Source organism: Somniosus microcephalus, chromosome 13 (genome assembly GCF_052327205.1).
Source record: "Somniosus microcephalus isolate GS21.2 chromosome 13, FLI_Smic_1.0, whole genome shotgun sequence".
Taxonomy (NCBI): Eukaryota; Metazoa; Chordata; class Chondrichthyes; order Squaliformes; family Somniosidae; genus Somniosus; species Somniosus microcephalus.
Window position 1 is genome coordinate 23,522,296 of NC_140999.1, and position 27,151 is coordinate 23,549,446.

The following is a 27,151-nucleotide window of genomic DNA, read 5'->3' on the forward strand; positions in this document are numbered from 1 at the left end:
TGGGTTCAGTTCTGGAATAGAGACCGTAAGCTAAGTAAAGCAATTGGTTGTCACTTCTGACTTTAACCAGTTTTGTGCCCCCTTTTTATAGTTTTCACCTACCAGACTACAAACTGTCCTTCACGGGAAGTTATATGCTTATGCACTATTTGAAGCAAAAGGACGTAGAATGGGTTGCAAGATTTAGAATAGTAAGTAGTCAGCCCAATGTTGCTGTATTGTAGAACAAAATATGGACTCATATGACATCTGTATCAATGAGTACAGGAAGAAATAAAGAAGGAGCAGAACCAGGGAGCAATAAGGAAATAAATATCTAATGTCAATTCACACAATTTATTAATGGCAATCTAATAACCCTGTGAGACTAGTGTTCCAAAATAGTTGGTGAATGATTTTGATCTTAACATTGATATTAGCCTTAACTGTACCTTTCATATTTGCACTAATCCAAACAATAGAAGCTCTTCTGATGGTTCAGAGAATAAATGCACTACATGGTATGGTACTGACGGCTCAGATCTCAAGGAAGGTTCCACGTTCAATTTCTGACTTTTGCTAATCCATTCCCATAAGGAAGGCCTCAACTTCAGTGTCACTTTATTTGAAAGTCTGGAGTTAAGAGTCAATAACATTTAAAGTAGGCTAATATGTAGGATAGGGGTATGTGTCTGCTTCATACATGCTGGTACTGCATCCCAGCTGATAGTACACAGATCCCCTGTAATGAGTCTGTGCCATAAAAGTTGAGTGCAGTTGTCACCTTCCTAATCACAGAGAGAGCGGTGCGGGCAGATGTAATGCATAGGTGGAAAAGTTCCTCTATTGCCTCTTTGGTTAAGTGAGTTAGCCAATTTAAGTAACCAGCCTGCAATGGGGAAAAAATTGACTAATGTTCCCACTTCTGATTTTGTTTGATGATCCTGTTGGAAGTTTGGCTGCGTTTGGCTGCGATGGACTCCATAGAAAGTAGTCCACTGGGACTTGTGTGTGAAGAATGGGTATTGGGGAAGTACTAAATGGGCACGACTGCTGGTCAGGTTGTCCTTTAGCATGATTTGCCACCTGCAGGGTGCAATGGTGGGAAGGAAAATGAATTTAAAAATAAATACATGAAGTAACATTCAGAATCATTTTATAAAGGAAAAAAATACCGTGAGTAAGCATTGCTCTGAAGAGTTACAAATATTTAAATGATGTAAGGAAGAAAATACCAGTTGTTTCTTAACCAGTTATACATCTCCTGGTAGAGAAAAGAGTAATTTTAACTTCTTCAGAAACAATCTTGTAACGATTGAGACAGATATGTAAGCACTTACCATCTAAGGTATTACATACACGACTTTCTGGTCTGTATACTGTGGTGTATTTTTCAAACCGTAGAGATTAATTGTTGCCCTGATCATTGAATGGAAATGCATTGATTAAATGGTACAATGTACTGACTCCAGGTTACTACTATAAATGAGAAGACTGACATGCAATACCCTGGTTAAATATTAAAAGGAATCAATAAATATATACTAATATAATATATAAGTTAGATATTAGCTTTGTAAGTTACAGAATTCATATTTTAAGAGACACAAAGATTTCAAGGCAGAGTTAAGCTGCTATTGATCACAATTCTAGGTATTAGTTACTAAGATTGACTTCAATCTGAAATATGAATGATAAGCGGAGTGACAAACTCTGAATGCCTCATTCCCAGAGAGAAAGCTGGGACACTTGGCTTATTGATGGTCACTTTTTCAGGGCTGTGTGCTCCAGGTCCTGGCTTCTGAGTATAATAGGTGGGCAAATCATATCGACCCAGCATTGAGTAGGCTGGTAGTTTCTGCAGGTAAACATTGGGGTCGGTGCGATTGTACCTGCCAGGCCCTGGGGTTTTGGACAGATCATCTCTTTTCGTCCTCCCAGTAACTGAGAAACTAGCACTGGAAGGCTTGGTAGGAACCTTGGGTCCCATTAGGGATGGAAGCGTGTAGCTATTAGGAGCGGGAACTGCATCCAACTTGCGATATCTAGTTCGGGATCCCATGGAATATGCTGGTGATCTGTGTTCATTGAGAAGAGGTGCACTCTCCGGATTGTAAGCACCTGGCCCAGGTGTTCCCAGTGTCCGTGAAATATCTAAATAATCCAAAAAGTTAGTATTAACCAGGGAACAAGTCGGAACACTATAAAAGCAAGTACTCCATTTTAGATTGAAATATTTTTCTTACAGTTATTTTCTCCCTTGACTCTTGTTAGGAGAAGGCTCCACAGGTGCTCTCACTGCTGTGGTACCTTAATCAAGTGACCATTCTTCATGCATGAACTTAGACCATGGATGGGGGCTGGGCACTTGACTTCACTCAACACTCACAGCTTTTGGCGTAATGGTAGCATTCCTGCCTCTGACTCAGAAGGTACAGGGCTCGAACCCCGCTCCAGACAGTCCTGACATGTAGAGATCAGAGCTCCAGCTCTGAATTCTGGGTTCTCACACAGAGGGATACTCGCACCCAGTGGGTCTGGGTGGACTCTCCCTACAGTATGGGCTGTGGGAGCCGTTCAGACTACTAATCAGCCTGCGAATACTTTTACTACTTCACACACAAGGAACAATCAGGAGCACATCCTAGGTGTATTTTTCACTTGCCTAGACTAGCTGATTATATCACCCAAGTTGCTGCTCCTGATGAGATGGGGTAGAATTTCCATTGAAGTTTCCTGATTGTCCACTATAACTTTGGCCAATGGTTGGCAGAAACAGCACAAACAGCTATTTACATGCTTTTCTGCCACTCTTCCAGTTATGCCTGGAGACCAGGAGAACCCCCATGGAAATTAGTCAGCAGAGCTAACTTAGCACAGACCAGGATCAGATTAGGGAATCAACCCTGGGGCTTAGTACCACACCGGGCGCCGTGCATTTACCCACTAAGCCATCAGAGAACCATTGGCAGTGAAGTGAAGAGAGTAACATTGGGTCAGCTTTTCATCCTCCCATTGGGTGGGAATAGGATGGTAGCACAATGAGAATAGCAGCACATCACTTACTACCCCGTTTCTACCAATGTCAAGATTCCCCACCACTCTGGGGGTCCTGAAATGGGTGGTCCAGATGCTCTGCCAGAAATGGGCTGGAAGCCTCATTAGCCCATTCAAATCAGGGACCTAATGACGTGCAATATTGAGGTACCAATGGGCAGAGCAAGTGCCATGCACGGGGCATCCATTGATACTTGGCATTGGATGGCCTAACCAACGGTCAAAGGGACCGCTACAGGCCACTCAAAATAATTTCATAAAAAGTCTTTTATGCGATTTTCGTGGGGCCAGGGGGAGGGTATTGATGCTCCTCCTGACTCCACAATTAATACCATCAGCAATACTGCCCCAGAAATGTGTTTTATCCAAGTACAGAACTCCAATGTGGTTTGTATGTTTTTTTTCTAACATTTTGTACTTCATTTTCTGTTTTACTTTAACTTAGCCAGCGCTCCAGGGTATTAAAATAAATAAAAGCTCCTTAAAACCAAATAATGAGGACACTTTAGTGGAGTCTTTGTTTGAAACTTTCTCCGGATTTAAACTATATTTAATGACAGCTTTTTCTCACCAGAGGTTTTTACTCTGCCCAATATGGAGTAGGCCGGTGTTCCATTTCTGCCGAATCGTGTGATCTTTGGATCAACATAATACTGAGGTCCTGGGCTGCAGTTGTTGTAATACACTGACAAGAGAAAGAAGAGAACTACTTTAAGTTTTTTTTTGTCAGATTACATAAGCCTTTCCACCATCTACAAGGCACAAGTAAGGAGTGTGATGGAATACTCTCCACTTGCCTGGATGAGTGCAGCTCCAACAACACTCAAGAAGCTCGACACCACCCAGGACAAAGCAGCCCGCTTGATTGTCACCCCATCCACCACCTTAAACATTCACTCCCTCCACCACCGGCGCACCGTGGCTGCAGTGTGTACCATCTACAAGATGCACTGCAGCAACTCGCCAAGGCTTCTTCGGCAGCACTTCCCAAACCCGCGACCTCTTCCACCTAGAAGGACAAGGGCAGCAGGCGCATGGGAACACCACCACCTCCAAGTTCCCCTCCAAGCCACACACCATTCTGACTTAGAAGTATATCACCATTCGTTCATCGTCGCTGGGTCAAAATCCTGGAACTCCCTCCCTAACAGCACTGTGGGAGTACCTTCACCACACGGACTGCAGCGGTTCAGGAAGGCGGCTCACCACCAGCTTCTCAAGGGCAACTAGGGATGGGCAATAAATGCTGGGCTTGCCAGCAATGCCCACATCCTGAACGAATAATTAATTTAAATTTTTTTTTTAACTTGGTCACGCTCCCATTTCCTTTTACATATTCTACATTTGTTACGGCTTGCAGGATATGTTTGTAGATTGAACTAATATTGTCACTGGCAATGCTATTACCTTCAAATAGCTGCATTAATATTATATGGCTCCACAGAAAGGGAAGAAACTAGGAAACTCTGCCGCAGACACAGTAAGCTTTTACAGAAGTATAGCCCAGGAATTATCGTGTTGAGAATTAGCGTACAATCACTTAACGTATTTTTAATAACACATTAATTTGTCCAAAATGGGTTAAACCTCCTTTAAAATAATGGAAAAAGTAATTACAGGCACGCATTAAGCATTTAGACGTATACAATAATTTACAGAGTCACATGTATATGTTTTTCAAAAGATTATTTCAAAGTTTAAAAGGTAGGTACAGAGGCCTAGAAATTGGGTATAGCCTCGCTTGAGGCGTTAGAACTGGCGGAGCGCTAAGTTTATAGCCAGACGAAAGTTATCGCTGCCTGGCGAGATATTGGGTTGCATCGCCCCCCAAAGGGGATTGAGGCGCTAATTCAGCCGTTGCACGGTGCTCTTAAGGCGCAAAAGTTCAGGCGCTACTCAATATCGATGCGGACGGGCGCAGCGCAGGTGATCTCAATTACGGGAAACCACGAGACCTCCAGGCGCCGGCCGGCTCTTAAAGGGGTGGGTCAGTCAGCTTGAGCTTCAACACCCAATGCCCTGTAGGCCTCAGATTCGGCGCTCGCCCTTGTCTGGCGGTACAAACTTGTTCAACATGGAGAAGGTTAGACAGAGAGCAGAGCGCTTCAGCACTGAGGCTCTGGACCACTTGGTGGCTGCAGTTGAACGCCGTCGAGAGGTCCTGTATCCGGATAATGGCAAGAGGCCGAATCAGAAGGCTTACCGACGATCTTGGAGGGAGGTTGCTGTGAGGGTCAACTCCAGCAGCATGGCGACTAGGACCCCTGTTCAGTGCAGGAAGAAATTCAACGGCCTCACACGGATCGTTAGGGTGAGTGATGGTTTAGCAAACTTCTGATTCCCTCCATCTGCAGCTGACTTCGGGCACCCTGTTGCAATGATGCCCCAATGGCCATCTGTCAGCATGCACCCATGGCCCTTTCTGGGCACACACATGGACAGATATCTCAAGGCCTCATGTAAGGGCTCTTGCACCATGGGGGGCATGCAATGATCTCTCAAGGCATCATGTAAGGGCTCTTGCACCATGGGGGGCATGCGATGATCTCTCAAGGTATCATGTTACAGAACTTCCCCTTCATTCCCCTGCAGTCCAAGCTGGCGATCATCCGGAAGGAGCAGCGTCGAACCGGTGGCGGACCTCCACAAGTGGTCACTCTGACGGATCTGGAGGAGAGAGTGCACCAGATACTTGGAGGACGTCTGTCTGGTCCTGTGACCACTGCATCTGCAGACCCCATTACCGACAGCGAGGGCAAGACTCTCACCTTTTTCACCTGTTGCCTTCCACTTGGTCCCCCCGCCAGCATGCATCCTCAGTGTGCAGCCATGTCAGAGCCTTGCCGCAATCTGGCATGCCTTTCAGCAAACCTGTCCTTTTGCTAAAGCCACTCTTCCACCTCCCACTTTCAGATGAAGCAGCACCAACTCGGGCTCAACGCGCTGAAGCTGCCAGTGCCAGTGCCACCGGAGGCGAGGACCAGGAGGAATCTGGACCAGCCGTTGCGGAATCCGGGGAGCTGACACATCTACAGACTGGGGATAGTAGTCCCCTGGAGGGGAGGGGGGGGGGCTCTGAGGATGAACCAGTTGCCGGACCAAGCGGCATGCAACAACGCACGGGGGATAGGCAAGTTTGGCCACCGTCTCCCCGGAGGGCAAGGCAGGTCGTGATGACTGCTGCACAGAATGCAGATGAGGTGCGTCGCCTGGCTGAGATGAGCAAACAGGCCCGGGTCAGACACACGGAGCTGATGGCTGCAGTCGAGAAGATGCCTGAGTCAATAGATTCATTGGCTAAGAGTATGTTGGACTTCGGGGCAACAATGGAGAGGACTCTCCAGGGCTTTGGGGCAACAATGGACAGGACTCTGCAGGTGTTCGGGGCAACAATGGACAGGTCTATCCAGGGCTTCGGGGCAACAATGGACAGGACTATCCAGGGTTTCGGCCCAACAATGGAAAGGACTGTCCACGGCTTTGAGTTGGCTATGGAAAGGACTGTTCAGGGCTTCGGACAATCCCTGGAAAGGTCTGTGCAGGGCTTGTCCGAGGCAGTGGCGCGGTCGGCACCTGGCTTGTCCGAAGCAATGGGAAGAACTGTCCAGGCCTTCTCCGAAGCACTGGCACCTGGCACACAGGTCCTCACTGTTGCCACACAGTCACTTGCTGGGCTCCTCCACAGCCAGATTGACGCAACGCGATCTCTCACTGTAGCCACCCTCTCTGCATCAGTTAGGATCACCCCGGGCCCTTCCAGTCCCATACAAGGCCAGCAATCAGTGGAGCATGCGATTGTGGCGGATGAGCCGAGCTGCTCCCCTCAGATAGCCAGTGTGTCGTCTGACCATGGTGCAGGTGTCCTCTCTCGGCAGGAGACCACTGCACATGCCAGCGCTGGGACGCCTGCATTGCAGCTGCCACCACCTGCAGGCCACACTGCTTCCAGCCATGGTCACATCAAGCATCCTGCGTCCGCACCCTCCAAGCCCAGAGGTCGGCCAGGCCGTCCCTCAGGGGCTTCTGCGCTTCCAGACAGTCAGCAGGCGTCCCCCATCCTTGAGGCCGCCACTGGGGTCCAATTACGTAGGAGCAGCAGGGAGGGAAGGGGCCGGGTGTGAAAGAGAAGTCGTTCTCCCTCAAGGGGCCAGTTGTAGAGGGAGGTGCTGAGACGTTTGTTTGTCCAAATTCAAGGACACCCTCACCTGTTGTTATATTTGCAGAAGGTTTGTTGAGTTTTGCGGCTTTGCCGAACAGTTCACAGTTATTTTGAAAGTTATGGTTTCTGTTGACATTACGTTGTTTAGCTGTAATGAAAGACTTTTGTGCCAATAAACAGAAGTTTCAATGTGGCATGGTGCATGTGACTACTTTCAGTGATGCTGGCATTCAGAGGCCCTCAAACATCCAAAGTGCGCATGAGTTAAGACTCTCATCATTCCGCCACAGGGGTCTCGACACAAGTCCAGATGAGCCTCTGACGTCTGGCCCTTCCACTTTCAGCAGCCCTTCCATCTTCCTCCTCCTCCTCCTCCGCCTGCTCTTCCTCCTCCTCCTCATACTCCTCCTCCTCCTCCTCCGCCTGCTCTTCCTCCTCCTCCTCCTCCTCCTCCTCCTCCTCATACTCCTCCTCCTCCGCCTGCTCTGCTGGTCGTTGAGGGACAGCTGGAATTGGCTGGGTGCGTTGATTCGCCAAGTTGTGGAGCATGCAGCAGACGACGACGATGTGTGCCACTTGCTGCGGCGAGTACTGCAGGGATCCCCCCGAATGTTCCAGACATCGGAAACGCTTTTTGACAACACCAATAGTGTGCTGTTTACTGTGCCTGGTCACCTGATGGCCGCTGCTGATCAGCTCTTCTGCTGGGGTGTCGGCCAGACGGAGTGTTGTCATCAGCCATGGCCAGAGAGGATAGCCCTTGTCCCCAGTAAGCCAGCCTCGTGTTCGAGGCAGCCCCTCAAAAAGGTTACAAACTGAGGTCAACCGCAGGATAAAGGCATCGTGGCTGCACCCTGGGAAATGCGCGGTGACTGCCATGATGATTTGGCGGTGGTCACAGACCAGCTGCATGTTGAGGGAGTGCAACCCCTTGCGGTTGCGGAAGTCCTAAGGATGATGGCATGGCGCCCTCAAAGCCACGTGTGTGCTGTCAGTCGACCCCTGCACCATGGGGAAGTCCGCAATAGAAGCGACACCCTGCGCGCCCTCCGCCTGCTTGTGCAGGGTCCGAGGGAAGGTGATGATTTGACGCCTTCGCCTATAAAGGGCTTCTGTAACTTGCCGGATGCAACAGTGGACTGCAACCTGAGCGACAGTCGCAATGTCCCCAATGGCTGACTGAAAGGATCCGTTGGCATAAAAATGGAGGCCATCAGTCAGTTTAGCCATCACGGACAGAGAGGTTCTGCAGCGTTCACGCGGCTGCAGATCCTGACCAAACAGGTGGCACAGATCAGTAACAATGTCCCTCCAGAATCGGAGCCTTCCCAAACACTGCTCCTCTGACATGTCAAGGCTTGTCACCTGCTGCCTGAAGACCCTCGCAGCATCCCGTCGGATTGGCCGACCTCCATTGCCCCTCCTCCTTCTGGCCAATCCCGGCCCTCTCTCCCGCCGTCTCTCTGCCCCTTCACAGTGTTGGGCGATGAGGCCGTCGCCCTCCAAACAAACTCTCATTCCGATGCCAGTTGGTCAAAAGGCTTTTAGGTGTAGTGCTGCAAGTGCTTCGGACAGGTTTGAAGGACCCAAGTACTGTAAAGCTAAATTCCCAGAACTCCGCTCCACATTAGCTCGCCAACTCTCTCTAGCAACGATCGCAATGAGCAGGCCAAGTGGCAGAAGATTCTGCACTAAAGCTGTCCCCTTTAAATAGCGCCCCCCTACTCCGAGAAGGGCCTGTTAGCCCTCCTTCGAACTGTCACTAATAGCGCTGGGCGCTAAGGCTCCGGGCGCCACCCAATATGCACTCAGGCGATCCTAGAAGGCGTTGCACACTGAAATGGCGTCATGAACTGCTTGCGCTCGCGGGCGCGCGCAAACACTTAGCGCAGGCGCTAAATATCTAGTCAATATCTGAGCTGTCGCTATCTTCATAGCGTCCGCCCCAACATAGGGCTTCGCCCCAATTCTAGGTCTCTTTAGGTGCTCAGCGCCGGCGCTACCAACCCAATTTCTAGGCCAGAATCTATTATTTATATAGCAACAGTTTATTTTTAAATGTAGTGGAAAGAACATTTAGTTGAACTTTGTGATTTGCTCTCAAAATACGAAAAAAAATATTTCAACCTTGTTTATGTTCAAATATTTTAAAGCAGCTGCTTGTGTTATTCCCCACCCCCCCCCAACCAAAAAAAAGATTTATTGGTCATTCGCGTACCCTCAGCCAGGTCATGTCAAGTGACATATTTGATGGTGAGCCTATCATCATCTGATACTGTTGCACATGCTGCCTGGATAATGGAGTTAGGCTGTAGGTGGGTGAAGACATTCACCTGGAGTCACTCAAACAGCCAATTAATAAAATGGCAGCCCGGGTAGTGCAGTAGGAATACTGCCCTGCTTCTGCCTTTTGTGCTCGTAGAAACTGCCAGTTGCAGTTTTGTGAGGAAAATCTGTCCTAGTAACATTGGCACATAATATATATGCAAACAATCTTTAAAGAAAAAATATAATTAATTATCTTTATTTGGCAGATTATTGGTGGTAGCATTGCAATACCTGTATTAGTCATTTTTCCAAAGCAATGAATAACTTAATACAGGAAACTTTGTGCTATCCGGCACCCACGGGACCGAGCTACTGCCGTTGCCTCAAAACTTCCGGATAGACCAGCGTCAATGTTATCAGATAGGAGCTTTTCATCTCCGTATCTGACAACAAAGACTGTTGCTCAGCAACAGCTTGTCAGCACTCGGCCCGTGGCTTGGAAGCGTCTCTGAAGCTGTTGCTAAGATACAGAGACGCTTTCTAGAGCCTGCCTGTGAAAAGAATGCTAGGAGAAGAAAAAAAACCTAACCAAAACGGCTGCTGATTTCTGCCACTAGATCGAAGTTGCCGGACATTCAACCTCCGGATAGCAAAGTTTCCTGCACTACATTTTTGACTGAACATGTTTATAATTCTTTGTTTTGTCACACTATGATGAAACAGACAGTTGTTTTACTATTTGAATTATAATCACTTACATGCACTGCTGTGTTTTTTCCCAAAAGTGTAAGCTGGATTGGTGTGTTTGGTATAATCATGGCCCACAAACCCAATTGCCGGGGGTAATCCATATCTTCCCGGTCCAGGCCCTTTACAAAAATCAGAGAAAGAAAAGTCTTCTTAAAATGAAGATCACAGGAAAGATACTTCTCAGAGTTGGCAAATTAGCCTGCAGTGCACCAAAGGACCTCCTAGTGACCAGATACAAAGCAGCGCTCATAGAAGCCTAGGAACAGGTATCCTGCCTAACCTCTCTTTCAGCAATAGTGTGCTGGGGTTGTTAGGGGCCAGAACAGAAAATATGAGTTTTTCAATGCAATTCATTATTATAATCAGAATACATCTGTGGACAGCCAGGGGTCGGCCATTTAGGACTGAGATGAGGAGAAATTTTTTCACTCAGGGGGTGCTGAATCTTTGGAATTCTCTACCCCAGAGGGCTGTGGAGGCTCAGTCGTTGAGTATATTCAAGACAGAGATCGATAGATTTTTGAATATTAAGGGAATCAAGGGATATGGGGATAGTTCAGGAAAGTGGCGATGAGGTAGAAGATCAGCCATGATCTTATTGAATGGCGAAGCAGGCTCGAGGGGCCGAATGCCCAACTCCTGCTCCTATTTCTTATGTTCTTATAAACTCTTCAAATCAAGTGGTTAATTGTTGTTTTCATATCATCTCACTTTGCCCTTGGGGTACAGTGTGAAGCAATGGAAGGATTTGCAGGCTGACTAGCAGTCTGACAGGCCACAGCATGAACACTCCTTCCATGGCTGTAACCATCTTTATACCAGTCCATAAGATGGTTAGTCCTATACGGCCGGAGGGTTTTGCGTCATGAAAAAAAATGACAAAATGGAAGCACCCTCATCTAAGAAAATATAAATTCATCCTGTGGAATGATGCCGTTCTACTTTCAGAATATGTTTGTATGTTTAACCAATGATGATGCCAGCATGGTGGAGGATGTCACCAGCAGCAGAGACGTCAACTGAAAAAAAAATGGCTGCCACAAGCTCGCCCGCCTGCTGAGCGCTTGCTCCAGATCTCACAGTAGTTCAAGTTTTTTCAGTGGACCTACATGTGACTTTTCAGACTGGCATTTCAGCCTACTTCTCATCTCTCGTCTAAAAGGAGCATAGTTTTGTTCTGTTTCTTCTTTTAATAAATGAACCGTGTGTCAACGTACATTTGAAGCCAAAGCAGAGGAGTTATCCCCCGGTGTCCTGGCACAATATTTATCCCTCAACCAACATAGAAAAAACAGATTATCTGGTCATTATCACATTGCTGTTTGTGGGACCTTGCTGTGCGCAAATTGGCTGCCGCGTTTCCCACATTACAACAGTGACTACACTCCAAAAAGTACTTCATTGACTATAAAGCGCTTTGAGATGTCCGGTGGTCGTGAAAGGCACGATATAAAATGCAAGTCTTTCTTTCTTTCTTTTCTTAATTTGTTGGATGGTCACAGCTACTTTAATTATTAGCCCTGACTGGATTCAATGCCTGAGCGTGGGCCTGAGCCAAATCGTGACTTGACTGCATGAGGTACATTTCGAATAAATATCTAATCTGGATTCTGCACAGATGCACTACAGGAGGTCCCTCATGAATGTGACAGTTTTTTTTCCCCAAGAGACCAAACGTTGTAAGTGTAAATGAGGAAACTGACAAGCAGTTAACAATTACAGTACAGCGCAGGTATTTCTAAATTTAAAATTCTCTGAGAAAAAAGTCATACACTAATTTTCACACTGATGTAGCAGTGGTGTATATTCTCAACACAACATTTACATAAGAACATAAGAAATAGGAGCAGGAATAGGCCAGTTGGCCCCTTGAGCCTGCTCTGCCATTCAATAAGATCATGGCTGATCTTGGGCTCAAAGCCACTTCCCCGCCCTCTCCCCATAACCCTTCACTCACTTATTTTACAAAATTCTGTCTATCTCCACCTTAAATGTATTCAATGACCCAGCCTCCACGGCTCTCTGGGGCAGAGAATTCCACAGATTTATGACTCTCTGAGAGAAGAAATTCCTCTTCATCTCAGTTCTAAAAGGGCGACCCTTTATTCTGAAACTATGCCCCTGAGTTCTAGATTTCCCCACAAGGGGAAACATCGGGGTCGATTTTCCTAAAGCTGTCGGGACTACAACTTTCGGGTTTTAGTCCTGCCTACATCGACGTTCAGCCAATCCATGCGATTTTCCCTTGATTGACCTTGTTAAGCCCGCCCAGCGGGCTCAGCAGGCCAATTAAGGGCCACCCGGCAACAGGTGACGTCACAGACTGAAATTTCATCGGTCAAGAGGCCTTGGCAGATGAAATATCAGTGTTTCACAGCTGTTTGAAGCTGTCAAACACTGACAGTCTGACTTCTAACCTGAGTCCTTCTACACAGACTCAGTTAGATCTGTCACCGGCAATGAAAGCTGAAGGCTGTCACTTTTGACAGCTCGCAGCCATTTTGCTTTCAGTGCCGGCTGAGTGATGGACTCCCGAAACCTAGAGGAGGAAAGGCTGTTAAGGTAAGTACAGGTAATTTAAACTTCTTTACACACTTTAGACACACCAAACACACTTACCTTTGCACTCATGCACCCATCACTCACCTGAACACCGACATTGCGACCCCTCCAAGTCCTTCAACCCGACGGCCCGACTCCTCTAACCTGGCGTGGTTTGGAGCTGTCGGGAATCCCACATGACACCCCTCAAAATAGGGATTAGACTAAAAACTACCTGTTAACAGGCAGTTAATTGGCACTAATCCCTTCCCGCCTCAGGTTGGCGGGTCCCAGTGCGGGGCGGGTACCCACCTCCCCTGAAACTTACGTGGAGGCGGGTTTTGGGCGGGATGGTGTCGGGACCCTCAAAATCTGGATTTCCCCCCCCCCCCCCACACGCCTGAAACCCCGCCTGATGGCTCCAGGAAAATCTTCCCCATCCTCTCTGCATCTACCTTGTCGAGCCCCCTCAGTATCTTATAGGTTTCAATAAGATCACCTCTCATTCTTCTAAATTCCAATGAGTATAGGCCCAGCCTGCTCAACCTTTCTTACAGAGTATGTTGACAGCTCAGTTGTGCATATTTGTACTGTAATTTAGATTTGAGGCAAACATAAGTTGGGGGGGCAGCAGTTTGGATAGGATGCAGAGAGGCTCGCTCAGCCCCTACGGGAAAGTCTTTTGGTTGGGTCACTGTCTAAATCTGGGGCGCAATGGTGCTGCGTGCAAGCATGGGCATTAACACATTTCTCCATCTGCAGAGTTCTATTATGGGTTTGTGAGAGGGGACCTGTTGTATTAGTCTCCTGGAAGGCGGTCTAGACTGCTTGATATTTTCCCTGTTCTAGGCAGAGGCCACACATCACATTCTCTGACTGGTATCTCTCCCCCAAGGAGGATGCCGAGAAACTCCAGTATGATTTGGACAGGTTGGGTGATTGGGCAGATGTATGGCAGATGCAGCATAATGTGGATAAATGCGAGGTTATCCACTTTGGTGGCAAAAACAGGAAGGCAGATTATTATCTGAACGGCAATAGACTGGGAGAAGGGGAAGTGCAACGAGACCTGGGTGTCCTTGTGCACCAGTCGCTAAAGGTAAGCATGCAGGTGCAGCAGGCGGTTAAGAAGGCAAATACTATGTTGGCCTTCGTAGCGAGAGGATTCGAGTACAGGAACAAGGATGTCTTGCTGCAGTTGTACAGGGCCTTGGTGAGACCACACCTTGAGTATTGTGTGCAGTTTTGGTCGCCTTATCTGAGGAAGGATGTTCTTGCCATGGAGGGAGTGCAGCAAAGATTCACCAGACTGATACCTGGGATGGCAGGAATGACGTATGAGGAGAGATTGGGTCGATTGGGCTTATACTCGCTGGAGTTTAGAAGAATGAGAGGGGATCTCATTGAAACTTATAAAATTCTAACAGGACTAGACAGACTAGATGCAGGAAGGATGTTCCCGATGGCGGGGGAGTCCAGAACCAGGGGTCACAGTCTAAAGATAAGGGGTAAGCCATTTAGGACAGAGATGAGGAGGAATTTCTTCACCCAGAGAGTGGTGAACCTGTGGAATTCTCTACCACAGAAGGCAGTGGAGGCCAATTCATTAAATATATTCAAGAAGGAGTTAGATATATTTCTTAAGGCTAAAGGGATCAAGGGATATGGGGAGAAGGCAGGGACAGGGTACTGAATTTGGATGATCAGCCATGATCTCATTGAATGGCGGAGCAGGCTCGAGGAACCGAATGATCTACTCCTGCTCCTATCTTCTATGTTTCTATGTATCTAATCCACACCTTTGTGGTGGGAGATATAGGATTTTGCCATAGAGAGTGAATGCACCTTCTTGCCACGAACAGTGAGTGTTGTGTTAGTCTGTGCATCTCAATTGGATCCTGCACCCCTCGGGACAGACTAGCAGACAAGGGAGTGGATCTAAGGAGACAGTAATGCCGATCGTGGCCTGTGTGGCACCCCAGGTCAGTTTGTAAAATGGTTGGATTTGGGGGGTAGGATGAGAAGGTGCAGATGAATATATAATTCTGACCACATCTCCAGCTTTCATCCAAGGAAGAGGGGCAAAATCTCTGAAGCTTGAGCTGAAATGTGAAAGAACAAGCTTATTAGCTGTTAACTTTCAGTTGGGAGGTAACTCAATGATCCAGTCTGTTTTCTTTGTGCTACATACTGGAGGAAATAGGGTCAAATTCTGTTCTTAGATGATATTCGCACTTTGCAACAAAGAGTGAGGTAAAGTCAGCAAGGATTCCACTGATCCACATTTTACCACAGTGTACTTGGCACAAAGCAGCAGCGATGGAGAAAGTAGGGATCTTCAAGAGCAACAATGAGGGGAATTTTAACCTCCCAAAACGGGTGGGTTTGGGTCGGGTGGGATGTAAAAAAATTTAAAATCTCAAATCTGAATCTAAACTGCCTCAAACCTGCTTACTTCCGGTTTTAATGGATGCAGGATGGGAGGCGGGCAACCCACCCGCTCCCAGGAGGTATTTGAATATTATAATGAGGCTGCTTGCCACAGATTTTATCTCCATTTTAAATTTAACCCGGCAGCTAAAGGGAAGCGAAGACTGCTGTGTGGAAGAGGTAAGTGACTTCTCAGCACTGCTTGTGGGCCAGGAGGAGTGGGACTGCTTCTCCCCAGTCCCTCAAGCTACCCTGCTTCCCTCCCCCTGGTCAGTGCCCACCAGCGATTGCTCTACCCACAATCAGACCCCCCGCCCCCCGCAGTCACCGACCTGCCCACACGCTCGGACGCCACCCGCTTGGAAATCCCGCCCAAGTAAGCATTGGGGCCAATTGTCACTGGAACACCATCACCTCTAAGTTCACCTCCAAGCCAAAAGCTCTCCTGGCTTGGACAAACACCACCATTCCTTTATTGTTGCTGGAACAAAAATTGTCGAATTCCTACCCAACACCATCATAGAAGCACTATCACCACATGAACTGCAAAGACTCAAGGAGAAGGCACGCCACCACTTTTTCGGGTGAACTAGGGATAGGCAATAAATGCAACCTTGCGAGTGTTGTCCGAGAGTGAATTTTTAGAAGAATGTTCTGGCCAGAGACCTGAGTGCACAGGGGCGGGAGAAGAGCTAACAAAGACAAAAATAAAAATAAAAAGGGTTTCATTTTGAGCCCCACATGAGCTATGGAATAACACAAATCACTTAAGAGACATTCCGTCATTTTACAGCTGGCAACGTTTTTAAACAAAGAATGGTGTGGATCTCTGACTCATTCTGTATTCATCTGAGGTTTACAAGCGGTCGGTATGAATTTCAGGTCTCGTAAAATGTGGGGAAAATTACACGCAGTGTTTGAGATTCCCAGTTTTGATCATCCCAGTGCACTTTCTTCTGTGGGGGAGTCTTGCCATGTGCATAGAGAAGTCTCAGTGTGAATAAGTCAGACAAACCTGGCAGCTCAAATTTCTTCTCAACAATGAGTTATAAACAACATCGTCACAAGTGGAATAAAATGGGTGCTGATGTGCCTCAATAATTCCGAGACTCGATGTTAGCGAAACAAAACAAGGCTTTTATTAACTTAGAAAGTAACACGTAAGAGAGAGAGGTATCTTCCTTCTGGAGACTGAGGCCAGACTGAGCTAGCTTACAAAAGGGGCCAGGTATGGGCGGAGCCCTACACACACAGCACATTCCAGCACATTCCAATAAACAATACAATGAGGACTGGGGGAAGGGAAATGACACTGAAACCGACCACAGTCACAGGCAGTGATGAATGGACTATTTCATCACATTCACCCCTTCTATAGATTTAGTCTGTTCGGGGGTTTGATAGTCCTCTGCGACCGACGTGGCTGTTGTGGTGCCGCGGGTGTCGGCTGGGTGTCCCCGGTAGTCTCCTGGGTCTCCGCCGGGGGTGCCGCCAGGGTTGTTGAAGGGGTAGTTGGTGGGGGTGCCGTTGGTCGATGTTCTTCCGGGGGTGATGAAAGAGTAGTGGGTGGGTAAGAGTTGCTGTGATCGTTGTTGCTGCTATTGCCGTGGTTGTTGTCGATGCCGGCTGGGGTGACGTCTTTTATGGACACGGTGTCCTCCCTTCCGTCGGCGTGCCGGACATATGCGTATTGGGGGTTGGCGTGGAGTAGGTGTACTGGCTCCACGAGAGGGTCCGTCTTGTGGCCCCTCACATGCCTTCGCACGAGTACCGGACCTGGGGTGGAGAGCCATGACGGCATGGATACGCCTGAGGTGGATTTCCGGGGAAAGACAAACATTCGTTCATGAGGCGTGGCATTAGTGGCCGTACACAATAGCGACCGTATCGAATGGAGCACATCCGAGAGGACTTCCTGCCAGCGGGAGATAGGGAGGCCCTTGGTCCTTAGAGCTAGAGTGACTGCTTTCCATATTGTCCCGTTCTCTCGCTCCACTTGGCTGTTACCCCGGGGGTTGTAGCTGGTGGTACGGCTCGTGGCGATCCCCTTGGACAGCATGTACTGGCGTAGCTCTTCACTCATGAAGGACGCCCCCCTATCCGTATGGATGTAGCTCGGCATACCGAACAGGCAGAACAGGCTGTTGAGGCATTTAATGACCATGGCGCTGGTCATGTCTGGGTAGGGGAAGGCGAATGGGAACCGGGAGTATTCGTCCACAATGTTCAGGAAGTAAACATTGCGGTCGATGGACGGGAGGGGGCCCTTGAAATCTAAGCTGAGCTGCTCAAAGGGCCGTGTAGCTTTGATTAAGTGGGCTCTATCTGGGCGGTAGAACCGAGGCTTGCACTCAGCGCAAGTGCGGCAGTTCCTGGTCAGAGACCGAACTTCCTCAATCGAGTAGGGTAAGTTACGGGACTTTATGAAGTGGAACAGCCGCGTGACCCCTGGGTGGCAGAGGTCGTTGTGGAGGGTCTGTAGCCGATCCCCGGTGGCGCTGGCACACATCCCTCGTGAGAGGGCGTCAGGGGATTCGTTAAGGGCCCCTGGCCGGTAAATGATGTTGTACTCGAAGGTGGAGAGCTCGATCCGCCACCTAAGAATCTTATCATTTTTAATCTTCCCCCTCTGTTTATTATTGAACATAAACGCTACCGACCGCTGGTCGGTAAGTAGGGTGAAGCGTTTGCCGGCTAGGTAGTGGCGCCAGTGGCGCACTGCCTCCACGATGGCTTGGGCCTCCTTTTCCACGGAGGAGTGTCTGATCTCGGGCCCTTGGAGGGTCCTCGAGAAGAAAGCTACGGGCCGCCCCGCCTGGTTGAGGGTGGCCGCCAAGGCGAAGTCAGACGCATCACTTTCCACTTGAAATGGAGTGTTCTCGTCCACTGCCTGTAGCGTGGCCCGCTCAATATCCTGCTTAATGCTTTTGAAGGCGGCGTGGGCCTCAGCAGAGAGCGGAAAAGAGGATGCTTTCAAGAGGGGGCGGGCTTTGTCGGAGTAGTTGGGGACCCATTGGGAATAATAAGAAAATAACCCCAGGCACCTTTTCAGGGCTTTGGGAGTGTTGGGCAGGGGCAGCTCCCGTAGGGGGCGCAATCGGTCGGGGTCTGGTCCGATTTCCCCATTCTCCACCACGCTGCCTAGTATGCAGAGGCGCGTGGTGTTGAAAACGCACTTGTCCTCGTTGTAGGTGAGGTTGAGTTTTTGTGCGGTTTCCAGGAACCTCTCGAGGTTCGAGTCGTGATCCTGCTGATTGTGGCCGCAGATGGTGACGTTGTCGAGGTAGGGGAAGGTTGCCTGCAAGTGGTGGTCATCGACCATGCGGTCCATCTCCCTGTGAAAAACCGAGACCCCATTCGTCACCCCAAAGGGGACTCTGAGGAATTGGTAGAGGCGTCCGTTCACCTCGAAGGCGGTGTACGGGCGGTCCTCTGGTCTGATAGGGAGCTGGTGGTACGCTGACTTGAGGTCGATGGTGGAGAACACCCGGTATTGGGCGATTTGGTTCACCATTTCTGATATGCGGGGTAGCGGGTAGGCGTCTAGTTGGGTGTACCTGTTGATCGTTTGACTATAGTCGATCACCATCCGTTTCTTCTCGCTACCCCTTACCACTACCACTTGGGTGCGCCACGGGCTGTTGCTGCGTTCAATAATGCGCTCTTTCAGGAGCCTGTCTACCTCGGTCGCGATAAACCGCCTGTCCTCCCAGCTGTACCTCCTGCTTTTGGTCGCTATTGGCCGGCAGTTAGGGGTAAGGTTCGCGAATAGCGAAGGCGGCTTTACCTTCAGGGTAGCCAGACCGCACACTGTGAGGGGCGGCTGGGACCCACCGTACTTGAGCGTGATGCTTTGGTGGTTGCACTGGAAATCCAGGCCCAAGATCACGCTCGCACATAGGTTCTTCATGATTAATACTTTAAAATTATCGTATACAGTTCCGTTAATGCCCAATTGTACCGTGCAGTAACCCAGAATGGTCGATGTCTGGGTTTTATCAGCCATAGAGATGGTACCCTGAGCAGGGACCACCTTTAGGGAGAGTTGCTGTGCCAGTTCAGGGTGGATAAAACTCTCCGTGCTTCCACTGTCAATTAAACATTTAACCCGGCACCCGTTTACCTCGATGTCCACCATTGATTTGGATAGCGGGTGCGGCCTGGTCTGGTCCACTGTGACCGATGCCACTGTAGGGCCCTGATTGATACAAGATGGCATCCACGCTGTCTGCTCATAAGATGGCGGACCCCACGAGGTCGGGCAAGATGGCGTCCAAGATGGCTGCTCCCACGGCGCACACGCGGCGGTGGCGGGTTTTCCGGCGGTTGGTTTTCCGGCGGGGTTCCCTCTGCACACCTTCCCGAAGTGCCCCTTCTTACCGCACTTAAAGCAGGTGGTGCCTTTCGCCGGGCACAGGTTTCTGGTGTGTTTTGGCTGCCCGCAGAAGTAGCAGATGGGTCCCTGACGCGTTGCGGCTGTCGTAGGGCTTCTGGGGGGAGAGCGGGGCCCCGCCGGTGTCGGGCTGCCGGGCGGGGAAGATGCCTTCCAAGATGGCGGCGCCCTCGGTGCACACGTGGCGGCGTGGACGGCGCGGGCTGAAGAGTAGGCGTCCGAGTTTCTCTGGGCCACATCCAGGGATCGCGCGGTGTCTGCAGCCTGTTTCAGGTCCAACCCCGTTTTTTCCAGCAGTCTTTGCCGGATGTAAGTGGAGCTGAGGCCTGTGATAAAGGCATCGCGAACAAGCTCGTCAGTGTACACTGCGGCTTTTACATCTCGGCACTTGCAGTCTTTGCCAAGCATTTTCAGGGTGCTTAGGAACTCCTCCACCGATTCCCCAGGTCGCTGTGCGCGAGTAGCGAGCAGATGCCTAGCATACACCTCATTCGTAGGCTGCTGGTAATGCGCCTTTAAGATGTCGCAGACGGCCAGGTACGTATTGGCGTCTTGGATGAGGGGGTAAACCCGGTGGCTTACCCAATTCCGCAGAATTCCGAGTCTCATCCTCGCAGCGTCCGTAGCGTCTTTGACGGCTACGGAATTGTCCAGGAAGAATTCCATACACTCAAACCAGTGTCCGAAGCGTGCTGATGCGTCCGGAGCATGTTGATCCAAATCCAAACGTTCGGGTTTCAGGAGTTGATCCATAGTGTTGAAAAATAAGTTAATAAAATTGATGTGCCTCAATAATTCCGAGACTCGATGTTAGCGAAACAAAACAAGGCTTTTATTAACTTAGAAAGTAACACGTAAGAGAGAGAGGTATCTTCTTTCTGGAGACTGAGGCCAGACTGAGCTAGCTTACAAAAGGGGCCAGGTATGGGCGGAGCCCTACACACACAGCACATTCCAGCACATTCCAATAAACAATACAATGAGGACTGGGGGAAGGGAAATGACACTGAAACCGACCACAGTCACAGGCAGTGATGAATGGACTATTTCATCACAGGTGCTGCATCACTCCCGGTTTACTTTTCTATTTCAATCGCAGAAAATATTTAGACAAATAAGTCAGGTTTAAATTGATTACAAAATGATTTTCAAATATGTTGAAACCTTGAAACAGGAGTCACTTTGTTATATTTCGAGGAACACCAGCATATTGTGATATCTTAGAGAATTGATCTTTTGCAGTAAAAATAACGGTGAGGCTATCAGCGTTCACCATTATTAAAGAATAAAATCAGGGCCAATATAGAAGTTAAATATGCAAACAATACAATAGATACTACAACGTTGCATGAAAGAACAGATACTGTAATGATTTCCATTTCTTATCTGCGGTCTGACAGGTTTTATTTTCAGTCAAATAACGCGTCTGTGTAACAGCTTTCTGTGAAATGAAGCTTTGCAGTGCACCCAATGAGTAATTTATACAGTGCCTCGTCACACCCTCAGGATGTCCCAAAGCATTTTACGACCAAGGGGCTACCTTTTGCACAAAAGCGAAATTCTCCATCCCACTCCCACTCTGACCTCTCTGTCCTCGGCCTCCTACACTGTTTCAATGAAGCTCAACATTGAGTTCAACAATTTCAGATCATAACCTGTGCTCCATTTTTTTGGATGGCAACTGTTGCCGATGATTCTGATTTGGTTTAGCACTTCGGGAACCATTCCAGAATGCTGTCTCTTCAGTGACTTCGCTGGAGCAACGACAAGCAAGAAGACCTGATATACGGTGTTTCTATACTGGTGAGAAATTTGATGTAAATGAAAAATGTTATACAGGTAGACTATCCTTTATCCGAAAACCTCGGGACCAGCCATGTTTCGGTTTTCGGATTTCAGAAGGTATTTTATAAGACTGGGAAATTTGTCGGGGGTGGGGATCAGCGGGGGGGTCGGCGTCGGCGGGGGGGGGTCGGGGTTGGCATGGGTCGGCGTCGGCGGGGGTCGGGTCGGCGGGGGTCGGCGTCGGCGGGGGGGTCGGTGGGGGTCGGGGTCGTGCGCACGACTTACGCTGAATGAAAAAACATTCAGTTTTCAGAGGATTTCGTTTTTCGGAAGTGCGGGTAAAGGATACACTATCCCTTATCCGAAAGGGTGGGGGTCGGGGGTCGGGTGGGGGTGGGGGGGGAGAAAAGAATATCGGACAGGCCGCTGCAGCTATCGGACGGGCCACTGTATTGTTGGGTTCACTCTCGCGGTATACCTCCTTCACACTGCCCGGCTCGGCCTGCAATCTCCTACCCAGGAGGGAACTCAGTGACCCTCTGCCCTGCTCAGCGTAAGTCGTGCGCCACTCTGGTCATGTCGTGCGCACGACTTACGCTGAACGAAAAAACTTTCGGTTTTTAGAGGGTTTCGGTTTTCGGAAGTTCGGATAAAGGATAGTCTACCTGTACCCCTTTTTCAATATAAAATGAAAGAATACTTTGAACAAGAAGTGACCCCCTTAAACTATCCTTCCCATTTAAGCCTTTAATATGAACTGTGCATCGTACAACAGATGTTCATTCACTGGTGTAATAGATCTTCATAGTCTACAAGCAAGTTGTACAAGATGCATAAATAATTACATGCACCTGAATAGAAATGGCACTATAACCCTGGCTATATGAACAGAAAGGACAGGGCTTCATTTAAGGCTCCCTGTATCAATGAAGTGTAATTATCTTAATATTAATATGCTTATCTAGTACATAATTTACTGATCAAATGGATACGTTTATACTTCAGCAATGACACACTCCTAATTTCTAACCTACAATGTTTTCTGCCCTGTACATGCAAATTGTTGCAGTACTGACATGTTACTGACATGCTACTCAAAATATGCATTTTACCCTGTATCCTAGAGGTGACAATTATAAAACAGAATATGAATTTTTGCTTCCGGAATGAAAGCCCAATACAGAATGAACACTGCAGTTACTGGCTGCATTGTGGCACTAAGTTGAATTGTATAGACATGTGAATATTGTGTACAGTATCTGGATGAAACATAGACTGGACAGGCTGGGGTTGTTTTCCTTAGAGCAGAGAAGGCTGAGGGGGGACCTGATTGAGGTGTACAAAATTATGAGGGGCATAGATAGGGTAGATAGAAAGGAACTTTTCCCCTTAGTAGAGGGGTCAATAACCAAGGGGCATAGTTTCAAGGTAAGGGGCAGGAGGTTTAGAGGGGATTTGAGGAAAAACGTTTTCACCCAGAGGGTGGTTGGAATCTGGAACTCACTGCCTGAAAGGGTGGTAGAGGCAGGAACCCTCACAACATTCAAGAAGCATTTAGATGAGCACTTGAAACGCCATAGCATACAAGGCTACGGACCAAGTGCTGAAAAATGGGATTAGAATAGACAGGGCTTGATGGCCGGTGTGGGCACGATGGGCCGAAGGGCCTCTTTCTGTGCTGTAAAACTCTATGGGCCCGATTTTGTGGTTTGTGTGGGAAATGGTCGGATTCCCCCGAATGTGGGGTTCTGACACACAAAAAAAGTCAGCCAGCTGCACGCAATTTTCCCTCAAGTGGCCAATTAATTTCCAGCGTGTGGGCAGCCTTGCTAATTGTCCATTTCCAGTCAGGAAGCCCCACAGTATGACATCATCATTCGTGGTGCTTTCAAGGTCCACAGCAAGCATTGATTCCTCTGTTGGCTTCCAAACGAACCATACAGGATGGCAGAGGAGCCTGCAGCAGCTGTGGCCAGTGCCAGACCCCGAGCTGCCTCCAAATTCGCCGAAGCTTCACTGCAGGCATTAGGGCCCACAGGGAGGTCCTCTTCCCTAGGTCAGGCAGGAAGAGGCCTCCCACTGAGACCAAGGCTGCATGGATGCAGGTGTCAGCAGATGTCAACTCGAATGTGCATGTAACCTTGGCATCACACCTCTAACTCCTTCCTCTACTCCCCCACAGGACCATCCAGAGCCCCCGTCCCCACTGTGGAGGAGGAAGAGGCTGTGCAGCCACACTCCTCAGAGGAAGCTCCAACCTCTGAGATGCAGCGTCAGCAGAAGTAAGCGCACCCAGCACCAGCGCAGACACTCACACTTCGGGGGGACCTTCGGATCATAGAGTAGTGTTGTCACCTGGTGTTTCACAGCTCACAAGTGAGCATCAGCAGATTCTGGAGACAGGGACAGCAGTGGAGAGTCCTCGTCGGAGGGCGCAGGACTCTGCCAGCTCAGCTGCGCTGCATGTCGACCCTCTGCCTCTGGCTCCATCCGCAAGAGAAGACGTGATGGATCTCCATGCACAGATGCAGGAGTCTCTGGCAGGTTTTGTCTCCAGGGTCGCTGCGAGTGCGGAGCGAATGGAGGAGTCCATAGCGACCATGAGCAGAGCCTTTGTGGAGTCATTGGCGCAGGAACGCATCACCATGGAAAGGCTGGCAACCTCCATGGAGGAGATAACTCGCCAGGGTACGGAAAACATGGTGAGTGCTCATAAGAGAATGACATCTCTTGAGGAGCGTTGGCCATCTATTGAACAGATAAACCAGACCTTCATGGAAGTCCTTCTGAGTAGGACTGCCAGTGCAGATACGGGTCCCCATGGCCACCTAAAGCGCAGCAAGGTGCTCTCAAGCCACTTCCAAGCGCTGGCCCCTTCTGGCCTGTGCAGCTTCAGGTGAGTGAGCAGCAGCCTGGTGCTCCTGGTGCTCATCCTGCTGTTCCTGGTTCTGCTGCTGCCGCCTCTGCTGCTGGAGATCCTCTAATGGCAAGAAGGGAAGGAAGAAAAGGCGTCCCATGCTTCCGGTAGATGCCTCTGCTGAGGAAGCGCTGAGTGAGGGTGGCGAGAGGGGCTGCCCAGGAGATCACATTGGAGAAGTGTGTGAGGCTCCAACCTTCCACAGCTGTGCCTAAGCCTTGAAGAAGTAGCCCCAAGCCTGCAACAACAAGGTCCTTCAACATACAAGTGCTGTCCCTTTAAATCGCAGCTTTCCTGAATGACCTGCAGCTGACATCAAGCAAGCCAGCAAGCTTCATGCCAGGTTTCATCAGCGGGGTTCCCCGCAGGCGTGTTTAGCGTGGGGAACCCCACAAAATCGCAACGGCCCCTGGAAATCGGCTTAAGCATGGTAGTCATTGGTAATCAGTGTTCCGACGGCCAGTCCCGCCAGCGGCGGGCGGGACTGAATCGGGTCGCGGAGAAACGGCGGTCTGAAAGTCGGACGGAGCGGGGAATCAGGCGGGGGGGGGGGGGGGGGCCGCGACCCACTTTTTCGGCGATTTTCGGCACCCGGCTGCCTGAAAAGCCGCCCGACGGCTGACAGAAAATCGGGGCCTATGACTCTGACTCTAGAACACAGAAGGTGGCCCTTCGGCCCATCATGCCTGTGCCGGCTCTTTGAAAGAGCTCTCTAATTGGTCCCACAGCCCTGCTCTTTTCCCATAGCCCTGCAAATGTTTCCTTTTCAACCATATCCAATTTCCTTTTGAAATTTACTATTGAATCTGCTTCCACCACCCTTTCAGGCAGTCCATTGCAGATCATAACAACTCGCTGTGTAAAAAAAATCACCTCATCTCCCCTCTGGTTCTTTTGCCAATTACCTTAAATCTGTGCCCTTTGGTTATCAACCCTCCTGCCAGTGGAAACAATTTTACATAGATGGGTGAAAGAGCTTTACAAAATTAAACATCTAGCATTAAATATAAACTATAATTTCATTCCACTGTATAACTTCTTACACTCAAGCGTCTTGTACGGTAGTACTCGCAGTTACATATTTATTTTGAATAATTATGGTTGGATTTATTCAGCGCATCTTACTTTCTTAATTTTAGTTACAATCTAATGCAGTTAATGTAGGTTCGCAATGACGATAAGGTCATTCTTAATGCGACAAGTTACCAGAGTAGGTTACCTCTCTCACGAGCTGCAATTATGGGATACGTTTTCCCAGTGTTATGGTCCATCCTCTGGGTAAAAAAGTTCTGTGTTGAAATTGCTGAGGCCGGAGTTGAGCAGTTCGAGTGATTACTGAAATGTTATCCTGGTAACACGCTGCCTGATGGAGCAATGAGACAAATGTTGCTGCTTTTAACAACCACCAAGGTTGCCATGGAAGCAATTGCACTTAGCTCAGCCAGGCATGCAGTTACACATACTCTGAGTGGGGCATGCGCTGCGGCACTGGATTCTGCTGACTTTGCTATTGAATGCAGTGAGCACACCTGACAGATGTACAATGTGGTGTCGTGGTTATGTTACCGGACTAGTAATCCAGGGAACGTGAGATCAATTCCTACCATGGCAGTTTGAGAATTTGAATTCAGTTTAAAAAGTCTGAAAATAAAGAGCTGGTATCAGTCAAAGTGACCCTGATGCTGTCGGATTGTCATAAAAACCCAACTGATTCACTAATATTCTTTAGGGAAGGAAACCTGCTGTCCTTATCAGATCTGACCTATAGGTGACTCCAGTCCCACACCAATGTGATTGACTCTTAACTGCCCTCAGTTATATCAAACTGCTTCAGTTCAAGAAGAAGGCCCACCGCAAGTAGTGATGGGCAATAAATGCTGGCTTTGCCAACGAATCCCCACATCCCAAGAATTAATTTTTAAAAATGGAGTCAAGTTTCCGCTTGTTTCCACTAGTTATATCAGAGCAATCCAGACGGAATCCAGGGAATTTGAAATGTGAGTTACGACCAAAACCACTTACTCTGTTTTCTGCAATCCTTTACATTGGTTCAAGATTCATTTCACCCGAATCAGGTCCCGTCCACAAAACTGGCCACGTCCCCAGGTCGAAATTGTAAGATTCCGCCGATTCGGGAAGGCGCTTCAATTTGTGCTCATTTTCTTAGATGCACAGGCACCAGTAGGCACATTTTAAAAGTTTTTTCATGTCAAAAAATATTTAATTTACTACAAAACTGACTCATGTACGGCAATGAAACTATTAAATGGCTCAATATAGTTTTTAAAAATCATTTTGAGTGATTTTAAATCAGGTTACTCACAGGTGGAGGACTGGGCACTTGTTAAAAGTGCTTATTTTTTGTGATAAACCCATTTTGAGTTGTATTAATAAAACTGCACCAGGTTACCACTCACAGAATCACAGAATCTACAGTGCAGATAGAGGCCATTTCGGCCCATCGAGCCTGCACCGACACATATCCCACCCTATCCCCGTAACCCCACGTATTTAATCCCCTAACACTAAGGGTCAATTTATCATAGCCAAATCAGCCTAACCTGCACATCTTTGGACTGTGGGAGGAAACCGGAGCACCCGGAGGAAACCCACGCAGACACAGGGAGAATGTGCAAACTCCACACAGACAGTCGCCCGAGGCCAGATTTGAACCCGGGTCCCTGGCGCTGTGAGGCAACAGTGCTAACCACTATGCCACCGTGCCCCCCCTTAAACACATCAAGGAATACTTTTCAATGGAAAGAAAAATAAGAAATGATTACGTTCTATTACGCTGCCCAATTGTGCAGGTTCATGGAAGATTTGACGTTTGTTATTATGCAAATAAACTTTTCTGGAAACTTGAAGCGTA

At 48.7% G+C, this 27,151-nt stretch overlaps 1 protein-coding gene across 1 annotated transcript; it reads right to left on the reverse strand.

Moving 5' to 3' along the window:
- Positions 1-1,124: 1,124 nt before the first annotated feature.
- On the reverse strand, positions 1,125-25,635 carry cimap1d (CIMAP1 family member D). The gene is made up of 4 exons (XM_086006024.1): positions 25,499-25,635; positions 10,222-10,332; positions 3,608-3,721; positions 1,125-2,133 (listed from the first exon to the last, which is right to left on the reverse strand). Exons 1-4 carry the CDS (start codon positions 25,548-25,550, stop codon positions 1,655-1,657), a joined length of 756 nt encoding a protein of 251 aa, XP_085862150.1. The 5' UTR covers positions 25,551-25,635; the 3' UTR covers positions 1,125-1,654.
- Between the last annotated feature and the right edge of the window lie 1,516 nt (positions 25,636-27,151).

Excerpts from the sequence above, each read along its gene's own strand:
- cimap1d (XM_086006024.1), bottom strand. The coding sequence starts at position 25,550 with ATGGACCATAACACTGGGAAAACGTATCCCATAATTGCAGCTCGTGAG. Across the intron at positions 10,333-25,498 it reads AATTGCAGCTCGTGAGAGAG|GGCCTGGACCGGGAAGATAT; the intron begins GTAACCTACTCT and ends ATTTTTGTAAAG. Across the intron at positions 2,134-3,607 it reads GGGCAGAGTAAAAACCTCTG|ATATTTCACGGACACTGGGA; the intron begins GTGAGAAAAAGC and ends TGGATTATTTAG.